The 18,030-nt window shown below is 47.6% G+C and overlaps 1 protein-coding gene across 5 annotated transcripts in view; it reads right to left on the minus strand.

Moving 5' to 3' along the window:
* LOC146172058 (ubiquitin carboxyl-terminal hydrolase 8-like) overlaps window positions 1–18,030 on the minus strand; it is a 469,773-nt gene that overhangs the window by 391,173 nt on the left and 60,570 nt on the right. For all 5 annotated transcript variants that reach the window (XM_084586092.1, XM_084586094.1, XM_084586091.1 and 2 more), the window contains one exon: window positions 10,490–10,608. In XM_084586092.1, coding sequence (XP_084442218.1) covers window positions 10,490–10,608 — 119 coding nt within the window. The remainder of the gene's footprint in view (window positions 1–10,489; window positions 10,609–18,030) is intronic.

Genomic DNA, 18,030 nt, shown 5'->3' on the forward strand with positions numbered 1-18,030 from the left:
CACCACATTATAAAAGATGAACACGCCCGACCTCTGCGCCAAAGCCCCTATTGTGTATAGCCGCGAGAACACCAGGCCATACGCGATCAAGTTGAGATAATGCTGCGTGATGATGTAATCCAGCCATCAAACAGCCCCTGGGAGGCACCAGTCGTTTTGGTGAAGAAGAAAGACGGCACACTTCGCTTCTGCGTTGATTACCACCGCTTGAATAGTATAACTAAGAAGGATGTCGACCCGCTTCCCCGCATCGACAACACTCTCGACCGGCTCTGCAATGCAAGGTACTTCTCATCGATGGACCTGCAGAGCGGATATTGGCAAATTGAGGTCGACAAGAGAGATCGCGAGAAGACCGCATTCATCACACCGGACGGTCTTTTTGAATTCAAGGTGATGCCGTTTGGCCTCTGCTCTGCACCAGCTACGTTTCAACAAGTAATGGACACAGTCCTAGCAGCCTTGAAGTGGCAAATTTGTTTGGTATATTTGGAGACGTTGTTGTCTTCTCGTCAAACTTTGAAGACCACCTAAAACGACTGCAGACAGTGCTGGAAGCCATCAAGTCATCAGGACTAACGCTAAAAGCAGAAAAGTGCCACTTCGCCTAGGAAGAACTGCGGTTTCTAGGTCACATCGTTAGTAAGGATGGTGTTTGCCCAGACCCGGAGAAAACAGCTGCAATAGCACGATTCCCCCCACCTGTCGACAAGAAAGCTGTGTGCCGATTCCTTGGGTTGTGTGCTTATCATCGACAATATGTCAGAAACTTTTCGCGCATCGCCGAACCGTTGCCGCAGCTTACAAAGGCTGACGTACCTTTTAAATGGGAAGCGCCGCAAGGAGAAGCCTTTGACGAACTTAAGCGCCGCCTGCAGTGCCCACCTGTACTTAGCCACTTTGATGAAAATGCCGAGACCGAAATTCACACCGACGCGAGCAGTGTGGGCCTAGGAACCGTTCTCGTCCAGAAGAGTGCCAGACAGGAGAAAGTAATCGCCTACGCTAGCAGGTCCCTCAGAAAAGCCGAAGTCAATTACTCAACGACCGAGAAGGAGTGCCTCGCGATCATCTGGGCCACTTCTAAGTTTCGTCCATACCTATACGGCCGACCATTCAAGGTGGTAAGCGACCATCAAGCGCTTTGCTGGCTGGCTAATTTGAAAAATTCCTCGGGCCGCCTTGCCAGGTGGAGCCTACGACTTCAAGAATTTGACTTGACTGTAGTCTATAAGTCGGGCCGGAAGTATTCCGACGCAGACTGATTATCCTGCGCTCCCGTCGACGCTCCTCCGAAGGACGATGACGACGACGCCTTTTTGGGACCGGTAAGCACCAGCAGTTTCGTAGAACAACACAGATCAGACCCTGAGCTGAAAGCGCTAGCTGATTACTCAGAAGGAAAGACCGCTTCCCCTCCTGGTGTGTTCAGGCGACATTTATCATCGTTCGCATTAAGCAATGGCCTCCTCGTGAAGAAGAACTTCACATCCAACAGGACCGCCCAACTTCTTGTAGTGCCTAAAAACCTCCAGCAGGAAATTCTGCAGGCGTTGCATGATGAGCCCACAGCAGGCCATCTCGGATTTGCGCCCACGTTGCGTCGAATCCAGGAGAAGTACTACTGGCCGCGACTGCCTGCCGAAGTTGCCCACTACCTACGTGAAGACGTGTCGTGAGTGCCAACGACGCAAGACGCCCCCGATCAGACCAGCAGGACTGCTAAACCCGATTCCGCCCCAAATCCTGCCCTTTCAACAAATTGGGATGGATCTCCTCGGTCCCTTTCCATCTTCGCCTATGGGTAACAAGTGGATCATCGTGGCCACTAACAACCTTACCCGTTACGCCCGTGGCAGTAGTTGCCAAATTTTTTGTCGAACAAACTCTCTTGCGACACGGTGCCCCAGAAGTGTTCATCATGGACAATGAAACGGCATTTACGGCAGAGTTGACGCAAGCCATCCTGGAATACAGTCATACAACCCATCAACGAACAACTGCGTACCATCCCCAGACCAATGGCCTTACGGAGCGCCTGAACAAAACGATCGCGGACATCATTGCCATGTACGTCAACGCTGAACACAAGACCTGGGATGCAATCTTGCCGTACGTGATCTTCGCGTATAACACGGCAGTCCAGGAGATGACCAGAGCGACCCCGTTCAAGCTTGTGCATGGCAGGGAGCCCACGACGACGCTCAACGCAATGCTGCCGCACGTAACCAACGAGGACAACTTTGACGTCGCCACCTACCTGCAGCATGCAGAGGAAGCCCGAGAACCCGCACGGATGCATATTAAAGACCAACAGCGCACCGACAGCCAACGATACTACTTACGACAATGCCACACAGCATACAATCCAGGAGACCAAGTGTGGGTTTGGACACCAATTCGCCGTCACGGACTAAGTGAAAAGTTGTTGCGTCGATATTTTGGGCCGTACAAAATCATTCGCCACGTTGGGCCACTGGACTATGAAGTCATTCCCGATGGAATGTCAGCATCACAACGGCAACGCGCACGCCCAGAAATTGTACATGTTGTACGACAGAAGCCATATTACGCGCGTTAAAGAAGCTTTGGTGTTTAAACTTTGTAGTGTTTATGTTTTAAGTTGCTTTGCTTTGGAACATCGAGGCAATGTTTTTTTAAGGGGGGAGTAATGGCGCGAAACCTTCAAAACTGTATTTGTTGTTTTTTAACAGCCGCCGGCATGCGGCCTTATCACTCTGATTCTGGATCGCGTATCAGTTCGGTATCCCGACGCGTTATAATTTTCTTTATCGCAAACGATGTGCCGAGATCTGTCTCGAAGATTCTGATCATTTGCGTATGTTTCTACAATGTTCCAGGTTGTACTATTAGCAGTTTGCGACATTATCTAGATTGTTCTGAGCAGCCTTTAAAGTGAGCGTTGACGAGTGTGATGGGCATTCTTTGTTCGATGATCGACGAGCACGTTTGTTGCTATCGCCGCCACCGAGTTGCTTAGTTCTTTTGCGGGCACAAGTCAGCCCAATAAAGATTTTCTTCAGTGCAATCACCGACTCTTCATTTGTGTCATCGACCCTCGTCACCACCACGTGACAATATCAGCAGTTTTTTCGATATAGGTGGCCAGTTTAATGCTATTGTTATAGGCTTTGAAAAGGCCTTCGATACACTTTCTCATCCAAAAGTAAGGCTTAAGCTGTCCGCTGTACTAAAAAGCTCGTCCCTGGCTAACTGGATATCAGGCTTTCTTTTCCAGCGCTCCCAGTACATAAAATTCAACTCTACCAACTCATCTTTAGTTAATGTCTCATCTGGGGTTCCTCAAGGCTTTGTCCTGGGTCCTCTTCTGTTCCTGTTACAGTCGAGCCCACTTATAACGGCCCCACTTAAGACGAACTTTCGCTTATAACGAACGAGACCGGAGCGACCGCCAAAATATACATTACTTCAATGACACAAGATCACACGTATAACGAACGTCCATGAGCGCTGCCGATCGGTTACAGCGAACGGACGGCGTAAACCCGGCGCCCCGATACGAGATAACGATGGGCTCCCATCCCTTTTGGTCTGTTTTCGCAATTCTCCTCGCAAGCGAGCTACCCTTTGCTCGCCGACGCGCGCTGCCTACGAGTGTCAGAGCGTGGTGTGGCCTCCAAGGCCACGCTGCCGCCCCTCCTCGCAACTCCGCTCCCCTCTCCTCTCGCCATTCCCTCGTCTTCGCCTGTCTCCACGGCGCCGGCCGCCAGCATAGTCTTCGAAGTTTCGTCGTTTCGTTTCCTGGCTGCTCCATGGAGCGGCCGTGCCAGGGGCGCGGGGCGCCAGGAGGCAGGCCTCTCCATACGCTAGCGGTTGTACTGTTTGCACGGGCAAACTGAATGCGCAGCGGCGAGCGCGCCGCTGCATTCAGTACAGCGGTGACGGTTCGTGGCCTCCGAGATTTGCGGAGGTAATCTCGGAGGCCATGGGCGGTTGAAAGCAACTACGGTAGGAGCCAACAGGTGGCAGCACTGACGCTCAGGGATGCCTCTCATTGGTCTCCCTGCTGCATACCATGCCCCGCTGTGTGTCCGTTCCGTTCCATTCCTTAGGCACTTCCTCGCTTGCCTCGCGTGATTGTCGCACGTGCGCACGTGCTCCGTCACTTGCGGCGCTTTGTTGTCATTTTCGTGTGTGTGGTGTGAGCGTTTCGTCTGTCGGGCCTGAGTCGTATAATTCGGGACGGTGGACGGGAATTGCCTGCCTCCAGCGGTCACGAAACGAAAAGCGCTGGACATCGCAACGAAGCGAGCAATTTTGACGGAACTTTCTCAAGGTGCTAAAAATTGCGAGCTGGTGAAGAAGTACAACGTGTCGAAATCAACCATCTCGACAATTCTGAAGAATAAGGAAAAGATCGCCAGCTCCGACGCCAATACAGCGGACAGAAAGCGCCTGCGGAAGGCCACCTATGCGGACGTAGAGGATGCGCTGCTGAAGTGGTTCGTCGACGCACGGGCTCGCAACATTCCGATAAGTGGACCAATGATGCTGGGCAAAGCCAAAGACTTCGCATTCCTACTAGATTTTCCCGACTTCTGCCCAGGCAATGGCTGGCTACATCGGTTCAAAGTGCGGCATGGGATTGTTTCTAAATCGATTGTCGGTGAGGCGCGTTCGGTAAGTGACCAGGACGTTGCCAATTGGCTTGCAACAAACCGAGCCATTATTGCAAGCTATGTGGAGCAGGATGTGTATAACGCAGATGAAACTGCATTATTTTATCAGATGCTTCCAGACAAGATGCACTCCATGAAAGGGGAGTCATGCGCTGGCGGTAAACACAGTAAAGTGCGCGTTACAGTTCTTCTGTGCACTAATATAAATGGCAGCGACCGGCGCATGCCGTTTGTAATCAAAAAATCCAAGAAGCCACGTTGCTTTCGGAACCATGTACCCGTGCGCTACAGGCACAATACTAAGTCCTGGATGACACGGGATTTATTCGCAGAGTGGCTGGGCGAGTTTGACCGCGACATGCAGAGGCAAAGCAGGCGCGTGCTGCTGTTGCTCGGCAATTGCTCAGCGCACCACGTGCAAACGTCTCTGACGGCAGTGACTGCACTTTTCCCGCCGCCCAATACCACTTCTAAAGTGCAGCCTCTTGATTTGGGCATAATACGCTCCTTTAAGGCATCGTATAGGCGCCGCATTGTGCAGCGCTTGCTCATCGCCGTTGATCGTCCGGCCGCTAACTTGCCGCTCCGAGTTTCATTGTATTCAGCCCTTGAGATGGTGAAGGCGGCCTGGGCGGAGGTGACGACCGCTTGCGTGCGAAACTGTTTCCGCAAGGCCGGCTTCGTCAACGTAGTACCGGACGTCGGGCCTGATGCCTCCGATGATGATGATTCCGGCGGCGATTTGTGGCAGCGTGTCGTCGACTCCGACATGGGAGGCCCTGGCATTGGTTGGCAGGATTTTATTTCTGCGGATGAAGACGCGGATATTGCAGAACCGTGCACGGACGAAGCCATCGTTTCTGAAGTGCGGGCCGAGAGCGATGCGGAAGAACCAGATGAAGATGAAATGTCTGAGCCAGCACCCGTAAGCACATCTGTAGCAATGGGCTAAATAGAGGGCCTCAGACAACTTGTCTATGCCAAGGGACTCGGCGAAGAGCACGCTAGTGCTTTAAATAAACTGGAGACCGCCCTCATCGCATCTGCACTGCAGAAACAGACGAGCATCACAGACTTTTTTGCTAAGAAATAAATTTCGTGTTTTGACCGCCAACTTTTTTTTTTCTCTTTTTTAGTTTGTGGTCCAGTTACTACAACTTCGGGATATAACGAACGGACGCCACGTGACGCTCAGGTTCGTTATAAGCGGGCTCGACTGTATACAGTCGAACCCAGATATATCAAACTCAAAGGGAATTGCGAAATAGTTCGAGATATCGATAATTCGATTTATGAAAATCGGCTTGTGACGGCACTTACAATGCGAAAAAACGATACCATATTTGTCGCGTAATCAACCCACTCCCATAATAAACCCACCCTCTACTTTTGCACCCAAGGATTTTAAAAAAAAAAAAAAAGCGTTAAGGTCAGCTCGCTCACATGCAAGCGATCTCGGCGACGAGCGGCTGCGACAGAGCGAAACATGTCTAACTTGTTGGAACTGCGTCCCTCTCGCCGCTCGAGCCACCGTGGCAGCTCAAAACAAGGTTTCTGTGTCGCCGCGGCAGAAATCGCGAGCGATTTCGCTTCCATGTCTATAGTGTGCCGCTCCGTTTCGGTCGTCGCATCCACAGCTCATTTGTTGGCAGTGTGCCAAGATGCTACACAGCGATAACGTCACGGCGTGTTTACCTTTTGATAGCTGCTGCGGGCGGTGAGCGAACTTGGCAGAGTGCCCATGATGGCTTAATTGCACGAGCCTGGTTCGATTTATCACGCCGCGCTTGGGGCGGGCGTGGTCCACTGCCACAAAATCATTGGAAAGCGGGATAGCTAAATGTTGTTTGAAGCGAAAAATGCTAAAAGCCAGTGTCAAGATCGCAGCTGACCGCGTGGTTTCGTTGATTCATACGTGCAAGGATAAACGACTCCCGCAAACAAAAATAAAAAAAACTGCCGCTTTTTAACGCCCGCAGCCGCCATACCTTACGCTACACCGAGCGCGCACAGCTCAATGATAAGAATGAACAACTCTTGCAAAAAAAGAAAAGAGAGAGATCTGTTGCTTCTTAATGTTGCTTCTTCCATAGCCATGTCAGCCGCCGCGCGCAGAAGGTTCGCATCACACGCTGGAGAAAGCATCCGACGTTCTGTCTGAAAATGGGCTGAGCTGGCTTGGCGCATGCGTAGCGCATGCTACTGCGAACGAAGGCCGGGAAAGAGGAAGGAGAAAGATAGCTCGGTAAAAGAATGGGCACACTCTTGCGCTTAGCTCTATCGCATTTTTCCCCTCTCATTCCCACCGGTTCATTCACGCACATGGCTTGCAAACGTCACGTGCTGGCGAGCGGGAAATGATAGCCTCAGATGCGCGCCCAGCCGCCACCGAACTGTCCTCTCTCATTCCTTCCGCGCGTGGCTTGAAAACGCCACGCAGCAAACGTCTGAGGGCGATGGGACCGTGTTTGGGGAAGGCACATTTTTCAGTGCGTGGTGCGGAGTTCGATATATCGAACGACTGGTGAAATTGAGTTCGATATATGACGCGGCTTTCCTATACTTTTACATGGAATTTTCAAAGGTTATTCCGCGAGTTCGATATAACCAAAATTCAATATATCCTGGTTCGATATATCCGGGTTCGACTGTATATTAATTATATGTCAATTAACGCTTCAGTAAAGTTACGCCTTTATGCCGACGATTGTGTCTTATATCGAACCATTAAATCCAGAGTTGATCATGTCATCCTTAACAATTCATTCACCGATTTATTTATTTATTACAAGTTCCTGCAGCGCCCGAAGGCATTATTGCAGGGGGGGAGATGACAAGTAATCTTGCTGGGAACGCCAGTGATAAAATACATAAAAATGAAGAAAATAACAGGACACAAGTGATAATGCAGAATGAAAAACATGCATCTAAAGGGGGCAACTGCGCGACGAACAAAGTGATGAAAACACTCAAAAACAAAGTAATGAAGGAAACACACGCAAGAGAACTGGGCACCACGTCACACATCCGATACAACCGGTTGAATACATGGCAAATGAATATCGTGTCATTTTCACGTCACCCGAGCGCTTCCTTCTTCACATATTTATATAGTATAGTCAACCTGCACAGAGTGTACGAATACAAGTACCTCGTTCTCATGCTAACACACGACATGTCATTGATGTCATCAGTAATAAGGCCCTTAAAAAACTAGGATACTTACATCGCACTTTGCGCACTGCTCTTCAAGAAACTAAGCATTCGCCCCATCCTTGTCGTTTGGAATCCATATAAACTGTGTGATGTTAACACACTAGAATCTGTACAGAAGGAGGCTGTACGTTTTGTTTGCAGGCAATTCGATATGATTTTTTCATCGTCTGTTTTTCTCCCACAACTAATGCTGCCACACGTCGTCACCTTGAGTGTCTCAAACTCATGTACAATTCCCCTCGCTTTTCTTCACCACATAATAATCTCACATTTTCTAAACCTTCAGCTACAAGAAGCCACCCCGTCCTAAACATTTCTCCTTTTTTTGCATGTACAAACATGTTTATATGCACATTTTTCCCTCATACCATTGAAGCTTGGAATTCTTTACCAGGTAACATCCGTTCATTATCATTAGAGGAATTCTTAGAAGCCTGTTCGTAATGTTTTATGTTTGTTTCCTGTTTCTTTGTTTTGCACTGTACCCCACTCCTATCATAGCCTCGTCGAGGCTGCAGTATGTGTAAATAAATAAATAAATAAGAAATGATAAATGATCTGGACAGGCAAAGGAGAAAGGCAGGCCTAAAGATTAATATGCAGAAGACATAGCATTCATTGAATGCTGAGCAGTCTGGGAAAGGTGCAACAGTTTAAAATAGGCACCGAAGCGTTGGAAGCGGTAGGCTAATATGTCTACTTAGGACAGGTAGTTATCGCAGATCCGGATCATGAAAGGGAAATAAGTAGTGGAAGAAGACTGGGATGGAGTGCATTGGGAAGGCACTCAAACATTATGATCAGCAGCTTATGGGTATCACTCAAGAGGAAAGTATATAACAGTTGCATCCTACCAGTACTGACCTATAGGGCTGAAGCATGGAGATTAACGAAAAAGGTTCAACTTAAGTTAGCACCTGTCCTGCGTCGTTTCTGCCTGTCTTTATTCGCGCTATAATTTCCTGTCTTAAACATGTTAAACAATCTAGCCCAAATTACTGTTCTTGTAGATCAAAGCTATGGCATTGGTCGATTGCTACTTGTTCTGCACCAATTAATAAGGCAGGCTGCAACCAGGTATGATCAACACGATAAGTGGTCATCACAACAGCTTCACGCCTAGTGCTACCACTGAGTGTCCATAACAATGAATAGCGGACATGAGCTTTTTACAAACGCTAACTGGCATCCCTCTGTGCTCAAGTGCCTTCCCAGACAGTGATGAAAATGCCACCCTGTTCTCATGCATAGTTTTACATCTAATAAATTTACCCTGTTATTCTTAATACGTCATTTCTCAGTTCCTTCAAGTTTGAATTAACGAGGTTTTACTGTATTAGGAAATTTCTATGGAGGTTAAAAGCAAGGCACGCATGTGGAATCTCAGTGCACCCCAGGTGGTAAAAATTTCCGGAGCCCTCCACTACGGCGTCTCTCATAGCTTGAGTCGCTTTGGGATGTAAAACTGCTCATTATTCGGAATTACTTTACACCCAAAGTTTTCCTACTAGGCAGCTTCTATATGTTACAAGGAAAGCCTGTTGACATACAGCTCCAAGTAATTCTTCCATAAAATGCATTTATATGCATCTTAAAGGTACTCTGAATAAAAAAAATTACCGCCGAGATTTCCAGCGCAGATGGTAGCTATCGCATTGGGAGTGACCAAAACAATCCACTTTATGAACAGAAATGAGCGGAAAGTAAGTATTTTAATCAATATTTTTCAAATCGCCGCACCTAGCAGGCTCCTGTGACAGCTCTGACAAAACCGGATATCACGTCACAACTACCCCCATTGCGGCCGGTCGCACCTGTTCATTTTTCCTTTCGCCCATGGCACTTACAAAGTGCAGGAACGAACGTGCGTTTTCTTTTTTTCTGCTGTTCGTGTTCCTGCGCACAATTCATCGTTCCTCCCAGCGCGCAAACAAATGTCCGCAATACGTGTCCTCCGTAGTGTCCCCCTTCCCCTCAACCTCCCTCGTTTGCAGCATTCCACACTTCGCAGCATTGTGCACAGCGCAACGCGAAGGAACCGACACTGCGCGAGGGAACCGACATTCACAGTCGGGAGCGCGCTGCCTCTGACCCGGCGACCGCTCAGAAAACGTCAAAAATACAGCCATCCGCTCAAAACTAACCCGAATTATGTGTCTGTATTAGTGTAATCATGTCTTAAGAATGCAATTGTGCTGCTTTCTCAATATTCTTGTATATTTGTTCAGTATATATTTAAGAAAGATAAAAATGTAGCTTAGAAAGGCACCGATGCAGGGAGGGGACACACACAGTGCTAACTTCCAACAAATGTTTATTTCAGAAAGGAAAAGTATGTACCATCATGTCACAGTGAACCATCAGGCATGCGCTCACAAAACTGCCAGAAATGCGAGTCCCCCTTTTCTTTCTGAAATAATTTGTTGGAAGTTAGTGATGCGTGTCCCCTCCCTTTTTCCTTTGGTATCATGAAGCAACTACCCTTCTGAATATGCATTTTATGCTCATACGGCCTTTTCAGAGGCTCTTCTGATGGGAGGTTCTCACCGCATTTTCATAGCTGCATGCAATCAATCTCTCGTGCAGTCAGAACATAAACAGAGTTGGCCCACCTGGCTGAACCACGGGGACATGATGCATTGCAGGCTGCTGAGGAATGGGTCCCTGCTTGGCTTCTTCCACTCTCTTCTCCGTGGCCTGGGCTTCTTTTGCATCCTTCAGGATGGCGTACCTTCAGGGGAAGTGGGAAACAGATGTTGCTTGTGCAATCCCCGTCACTAAGCCCTCTTAACTCTGCACAGCTGAGGCCACCTGACTTCCTGGTGGCACCTCTGCTATATTGCTTACCTTCCCTGAAATCTGGTCAGTTACCTTGAACACCCACTTAGCCTTCACACCATTTATTCCCCCATTTCAGCTTCCTCCTGACCTGTCCATGAGTCACACCACTGTCACAAATGCCAAAAGGAACAAATGGGCCCCCTCACAGCAAATCATATCTACCATCATAGCTCACCATCTGGGTGGACAACATGTGAAAGGGCTGTTGCGATTGGCGCCGCAACAACACTGCGACTGGATAGACATTTTTCGCTCATGTCGCATCATGTGAAACGGCCTTTAAACTCACGTCGCTGCATCCCCCCCTCCTTTTGTCCCCCAGCCCCAACCAGCACCGCCCTACAACCACATCAATGCCATGGCAACAGCTCAACCTGCGCCACCCTATTACAAAAGAACAGTCCTCACAATCTGGCTTCAATAATAGCGCAGGTAGAAAGAAGGGAAGGCACAAGAGAACAGAGCGCTCACTTCCAACTGTTTATTTCACCAAGCGTGCCATGTATATGTGAAATGTAAGTGTGAAATCATAGAAAAGGGAAACGACACTCGTCATGATGCCACAGCATAACACCAGAAGCCCAATTTCATTCATCTAAAAATCTGAGTTCCTTCTGGCTCAAAAAGACCTATGGCATGCTCACACATTTATCTCCCGCACGCGCAACCTTCACCGCCTCGATAATTTCTCCAACTCCCTGATCCTGATGTTTACTTTCAACCGTGTACTGATTAAAAGCTGGCACGCATGGCTTTTTCCGATGCTGACGTTCACATTTATTGTCGCAATTACTTTCTTTTACGCTGTCATTGTGTTCTCTCAATCTTGTGTTAATGCATCGGCCCGTCTGTCCGATATATTCGCGGCCACACGACAAAGGCACGCAATATACTACACCCTCTTGACAATTGACAAAGCGGTATTGATAATTAATACTGCAAGGGCTCACCTTAGTTGCGAATGGGTTTGTTTTCTTACATAATAATGATAGTTTCAACGGAGCAGAAAACAATGCTAACACAGGGGCCAGTTGGTTAATTATAATGGGGAATAATGGGGAATACTATGCTACTTGCTAGACCTGTCTGCTTTATGTATATAAGTATGTGCTTTGTCGATAAAAATAAACAGTTGTAAGTTTACGCTTCATTCGTGTGTTGTCCTTCACCTGTCCCCTGTCTAGCAAGTAGCACAGCATTCCCCCTTAGAAGCAGAAAACAAAACTTGAACCCCTATTCGCTTTCCAATTTTTTTCAGATTATGTGATGTCTGGTGCACATATGGAATTAAAGCTACTTTTCTGCGATCATCCTTCTCGTGTCCTAATTTTTTCTTCCTAAGCATACCTTCAGCCACAGCACTAACAAGGGAGTAACCAGCATCATAAAGCTGACTAATACGTAGCGCCAGGGCTCCACGAAGCATATGTATACAAGACTTATTAAGGGAATTGCTGATACAGTATTTCCCTATACCTCACTTTACCAGCTTCGAGTGTGCTGATACTGCAGGGAGAAGCGCTTTTTTCACTCGAGGTTCATAACCCCAACAAATGTGATCATCAAGAAACTTGAGTCGTACATCTAAAAACATGATAGAACTTTCATGGGGAATTTCATGCATCAGAATTAATGGAGACATGTTTCGCCTAAAGCCATTACATACATTTTCAGCACAAGGTTTAAAGTTTGCCTTGGCATCATCAATGATGATTAAAAAGTCTAATCTAACCACTTCTGAAACGCTGCTCCCTTCAAGACTATCATGCATGGCGAGAAAAAGATCACTTAGTACAGAAGCAGTGCATGACCCAACGCAAATTCCGTGCTTTTGCAGGTAGGTTCCCAGGTCACGAATGTGGATTTCAAGTATACATTGAGTAATTCTAAAAATTTGTCTGCAGTTAAACCTGAGTTGTTCTGAAAAGAAATAGCACCAAACATGTCAATGGCTTGTTCTACACACAGTTATAAGGCGTCTTGTGGTAAAGAGTAAAACAAACCTCTGATGTTAACTGCGAAGGCAGACACCTTCTTATTCTTGTTACAACGTAACCATTCAACAACCTATGTGGAATTCTTAACCAAAAATGGGTCATCCATTTCAAGCATACCCAGCTTCTCTTGCAAAAAAAAAAGCGCTAAACATTTCTGCCAAGTACCTTTTTCCGAGATAATCACACGAAGCGGACAGGCTTCTTCATGTGTTTTAGCAGAAAAGAATACATCGAATTGGATAGAAAAACAGCGCAAAAGACAAGCACCAGAGCGAAGAAACACAAGACGAGCGCTGACTTGGACTAACTTGACTGACTTGGAATAACTTGGACATGAACAAATCTACTAATCTCGTTGACCATGTCCGAGACTGCGAAGCTTGTTATCCTTCACTGCACTATTCTAATATCCTCTATAAGCACCCAGCCCGCTTAACACGCGAGATAATAGAGGCCTACCACATGAAGGAAAAAAAAAGAACTAGGTTGTGCGTTAGTAAGCCATCCATTTTTCTGCATGAAAGCGAGATTGCGTGCCTTCATCCTATGTAGCAACACGTTTTTGCTTGTTCACTTCTTAACAGAGTGGTCACTTTTTCCATATATTGTGTTCCCTCTCTGAATAAACTTCCAATTGTGAGTCAGCGCTTGTTTCTTTGCTCTGTTTTTCCATCCAATATGTTTGGCTATAGTGTTGAATACATCTAAGCTCAGTTTTTTACTATCCTTGATCTGTTTGGCAAGATTATCTAGTCTTGACCGCTCACATAATCTTTTTGCCTTGGCTTTTTTCAGGCATCTTTGGTCCGTTTTGTCAAAGTGACTGCTAACAGCTTCCCGAGCCTTCCTTTGAAACACGTCCTGAGGCAATACAGCAAAACTACCCTCCTTGTCTGCTTAGAGGATACTGAGGTGGTTGATACACAGATAGTCCGACACTTGTTTCAGCGGTACAGTCTGTCTCGATCGCACTGACCGCTCCAAAACGTCGGCACATCAATACTGATTGGAATCCTGTACGCGACATTCTCCTTGCATTCCGTGAACTTAGTTTGATGTTTCTTCGTGCATGCAACGGCCGCACTCTGTGCTGGACGTCCGCGTACAAAAAAGCGTCGGTTACGTTTTGATAGCGCGCACTCCAAGGTTGTGAGCGTGGCATCGTGTTTTCCTCTCTTCACGGTGCCACAACAAAATCCTGTACACATCGCATGGCTGCTAGCATGAATGAGCAATTCAGGCGTTGACTGATATGAAACGAGTTATCGTCTGTAGTATGTCATTTATTCCTTGCCCTCCCTTGATTTTCTCATTCCTCATAATTGTTCTTCCACTCGCCCATCCTGACTATTCTTGTTTAGCACTTGAATGTTTTATGCCTTCCACACTCCCGATTTTAGTTCTGCTTTTGCTTCACACTTTCTCTCTGGTTTTGGGCCCTTTTAGGCTCGCTCGTTGCTGTGGTTCGGTTCTTTGGCACCGCCCCTTGGCCACAATGCTGTTGTAATAAGTTCACAATGAGTTCTTTATGTAACCTGTTGATAATGCTTTCCGGCCCTCCTCCTTGTTTCTTTTGTGGTCTTCCAGGTCAAGATTGTCGGCCGCCCTTTGTTAAACTGTGTTCGGTCGTAGTATAAGGCCCCTTGATTGTCACATCATTTTTGACATATATTGTGCTGCGGTTTTCCTTGAAAATAATGTTGTCAGTTAGCGCCTGTCCCGTCTACATCTGTGCTGTCCCTGTCGTTTTTGCGCTATGTCTTCAAGAAGGTAATGTTCAACAGCCTCGGGAAGGAACAACAGTTTACATTAGGTAGCCAAGTACCGGAAGTAGTAGGCAAATATGTCTACTTAGGACAGGTAGTAACCGCAGATCCGGACCATGAAAAGGAAATAACAAGAAGAATAAGATTGGGATGGAGCGCATTTGGCAAGCACTCGCAGATTATGACTAGCAGCTTACCGGTATCGCTCAAGAGGAAAGTATACAACAGTTGCATCTTACCTGTACTCCCCTATGGGGCTAAAGCGTGGAGGCTAACTGTTAAGTTGCGGGGCCGTTGTGGAGGAGGGGAGCACTCCAAAACAGCCGGCTCGCTTCTTCTGTTTGTCTTTTCTTTCTGGTTGTTAACTTTGTTGTCAGGGGATTTTTATGAGTCCGCGTCCAGGCGCCCGTTGAACTTGAAATACGCGAGGAAAAGTTATTTGACCAGGAGTTCGGGGCTGAGACCTTGGGAGGTTTTGGTCGGACCGTGAGACAGAATAGGCATCTCGGCGCCAGACGCGAGAATTATGACTCTCGGGGAAAACAACCTGCGCCGCATCTGCCGCTCGTACCACTTAAGGGGCCTGCAAATGTGCACGCTGCAGTGACCTTTGGCCTGTGCGACCGGAGGAGTGTGCTGGTTGCTGTTGGAGCCGCGTGGGAAACCCAGGGTCGTCTTACGGGTAGCACACGTTGTTTCAGTTTCAAAGACAGATCCGTACAAGTCAGGCGTGCCGGCGACGCGGAGACTGCGGAGAGCGAACCACGTCGTCGTTTCCCCTGTCAGCTCAGACCAATAACGGGCGAAGGTTTATGACTTCCCTGCTCAGCGCATTACCGATGAGACGGCACCGGCGCAACCCAACCGTAAGCTGTCAAAACAAAACACGAAAACAGACAGTCGCTCGAGAAGCGAGCGCGACGTTTACACACAAACGGTCTCGTGTTTCTGGCTGCGCGGCGCGAGCCGGGAATGCCGTTTCTAATGCGATGCCTCCGTAGTATTCGAGCGGAAAGGCGCGCACCGCGCCATCGAGCTGTCGACTCCCGCGTGAACATAAATACCCCGCGGCGCTCTCGCCGAGCCGGCCAAGACGGTTCTAAAGTTGACGGAAACATCGCCGCAGCACACGGCGCCCGTGTTGATGAGCGTGGTAGCAATAAATTCTCTTCTTTTTCCCGCTCTTCTTACGGCCAGCGGGGTCCGGACACTACCCTCGTATTTCTTGCTGCCCTGTGTGCCCTTGCACATGTATGCATTGCTGGTGAAAGTGAAAGTGGCGTTCACGTGTCTTTGCTAATTTGTTTTGTCTCGCCCCTGATTTTGAGAGAGAATCTGTGCGTCGTCTCCACAGGGGGAAAGGGCGAAGCCCTGTGTGCCCTCTCGCGTGTATGCATTGCCGGTGAAAGTGAAAGGGCGTTCATGTGTCTGCTAATTTGTTTTGTCTCGCCCCTGATTTTGAGAGAGTATCTGTGAGTCATCTCCACAGGGGGAAAGGGCGAACGATTGGTGGGAGGCACGCGGGGCTCGCGAAGGACCAATCTCGGGAGGCGCCGATGTTGCATTGGCTATTTAAAATGTGGCTTTGTCATTCTGATTGGCTTGAAGAAGCTCTTTTCCTCCGATTGGCCACTAGGTTGGTCACCAGGATGTTGAAAATGTATACTTAAGACTGGTGTTTGGGGAGAAAAAAAGGACGGAGACAGATGGGTGGACAGACTGACTGCCGACTTACGACTGGTGGCAGGAAGTCGCGAACTGTGTTCGCGAAAGCAAAATGTGTTTTTGACCCGTTCAATAAAGTGCCCGTAGCGCTCGAAAAGTTGTCCCGTCCGTTTCCTGCAACGTGTCCCCGGATCAACGGACCATCTGGAACACCACATCATCTATCTATATATATATATAAGAAAGTTAACTCTAACCAAGAGAGTTCTATTAAGTTGAGGACAACTCAGAGGGCTATGGAACGAAACATGGTAAGGGTAACATTAAGAGATAGGAAGCGTGCAGAGTGGGTCAGAGAAATAATTCAGGTTACCGACATTCTAGCGGAAATTAAGAAGAAGAAATGGGCATGGGCAGGACATGTAGTGCGAAGAGAGGATAACCGATGGTCGCTTAGGGTAACAAACTGGATTCCAAGGGAAGGAAAGCGTAGCAGGGGGCGGCAGAAAGTTAGGTGGGCGCAGGGGTCAAGTGGATGCAGCTAGCACAGAACCGGGTTAAGTGAAGAAATATGGGAGAGGCCTTCGCCCTGCAGTGGGTATAGTCAGGCTGATGATGATGATGAAAAATTTTGGCATTACCTTAGATATAGTCATTTTTACTACACAAAGAGTTGTGCTTAAAATACACCTGTGAGGAACTCCATTTCTTGAGTAAAACTTTTTGACAAGGCAGTATCAAGATGTGCCTGAAATGTAAGGTTAGATAAAAAGTCATTCAGAACTTTCAGCATTCTGCCTCAGATTCCTCCTAAGTCAGCTAGGTTGCGCAGGTCCTTGAACCTATGGTTTGTATCACATGCTTTCTCTAGATCAAAGAAAAGCTTCTCGGATTGTGCTTTCAATGAAGACCAAAAGGCCTGTTGTTGACCTTGCTTTTCTAAAACCACATTAGTGGATGTCCAGAAGTTGATAAGATTCGAGAGTAAGCATTAATATGATATTCAGAATGCTTTCAAAAGATTTGGCTAGACAGCTGGTGAGGGCAATAGGCCTGTGGATGTCGGTGACTTTCCAGGTGGCAGAAATGGCAAAATTATGACTTTCTACCAAGCCTCTAGGAGTTTTCCGAGAATCGAAATTTTGTGAAAAAATTTCAATAGAACACCTACTCAAGAATGGTTGCTTGGCGGGCTAGTTGGTTCATATCTAACTTGTATTGCAGCGCGAACCACAAGAAGGGACAACGACAGACAGAGTGAAAAGAGCGCTGACTTCCAACTATTTATTTCTCTGATAGGCCACGCATTTATACACATTTGAAGCTTCAACAGGAAAGAGCAGGAAAAGCAATCAGCATGAAAGGCATAGGCGATGGGACAAGGCCCTAATCACCATCGATCCAGAAACATCAGCTCTTTCTTGGTTAGTGAGATTGATGGCATGCTTACACACCTTTCCTCTGTACGAGCTACGTTTACCGCCTCAATTATCTCCCTGACACACTGATCATTGTGTCGAGCAACGATTGTGCTTTTTTGGAACGCAGGCACGCAAGGTTTTCTGCGGCGACGTGTAGACTCATCGCCACAATTACGACAGTGCGTGCTAAGATGGCCCTGGTCACCATCATTTACCTTCTTGTTGTGTTCTTTCAATCTGATATTTATACACCTGCCAGTTTGTCCAATGTATTCACGTCCGCAGGACAACGGAACGCGATATACTACACCTTCGTCTCAAGTGACAAACCGATTCTGGTGTCTAATCATGCACGATTTTTTTTTTTTTGCTACAGCACGGGTTAGTTTTCTTGCATAGAACTGATAGTTTGAGTGGGGCCAAAAACACAACGTCAACGCCTGCGCGCTTTCCAATCTTCTTC

The sequence above is a fragment of the Amblyomma maculatum genome, unplaced genomic scaffold (assembly GCF_055883805.1).
Source record: "Amblyomma maculatum isolate TAMU_Amacu unplaced genomic scaffold, ASM5588380v1 scaffold_14, whole genome shotgun sequence".
Lineage (NCBI taxonomy): Eukaryota > Metazoa > Arthropoda > Arachnida > Ixodida > Ixodidae > Amblyomma > Amblyomma maculatum.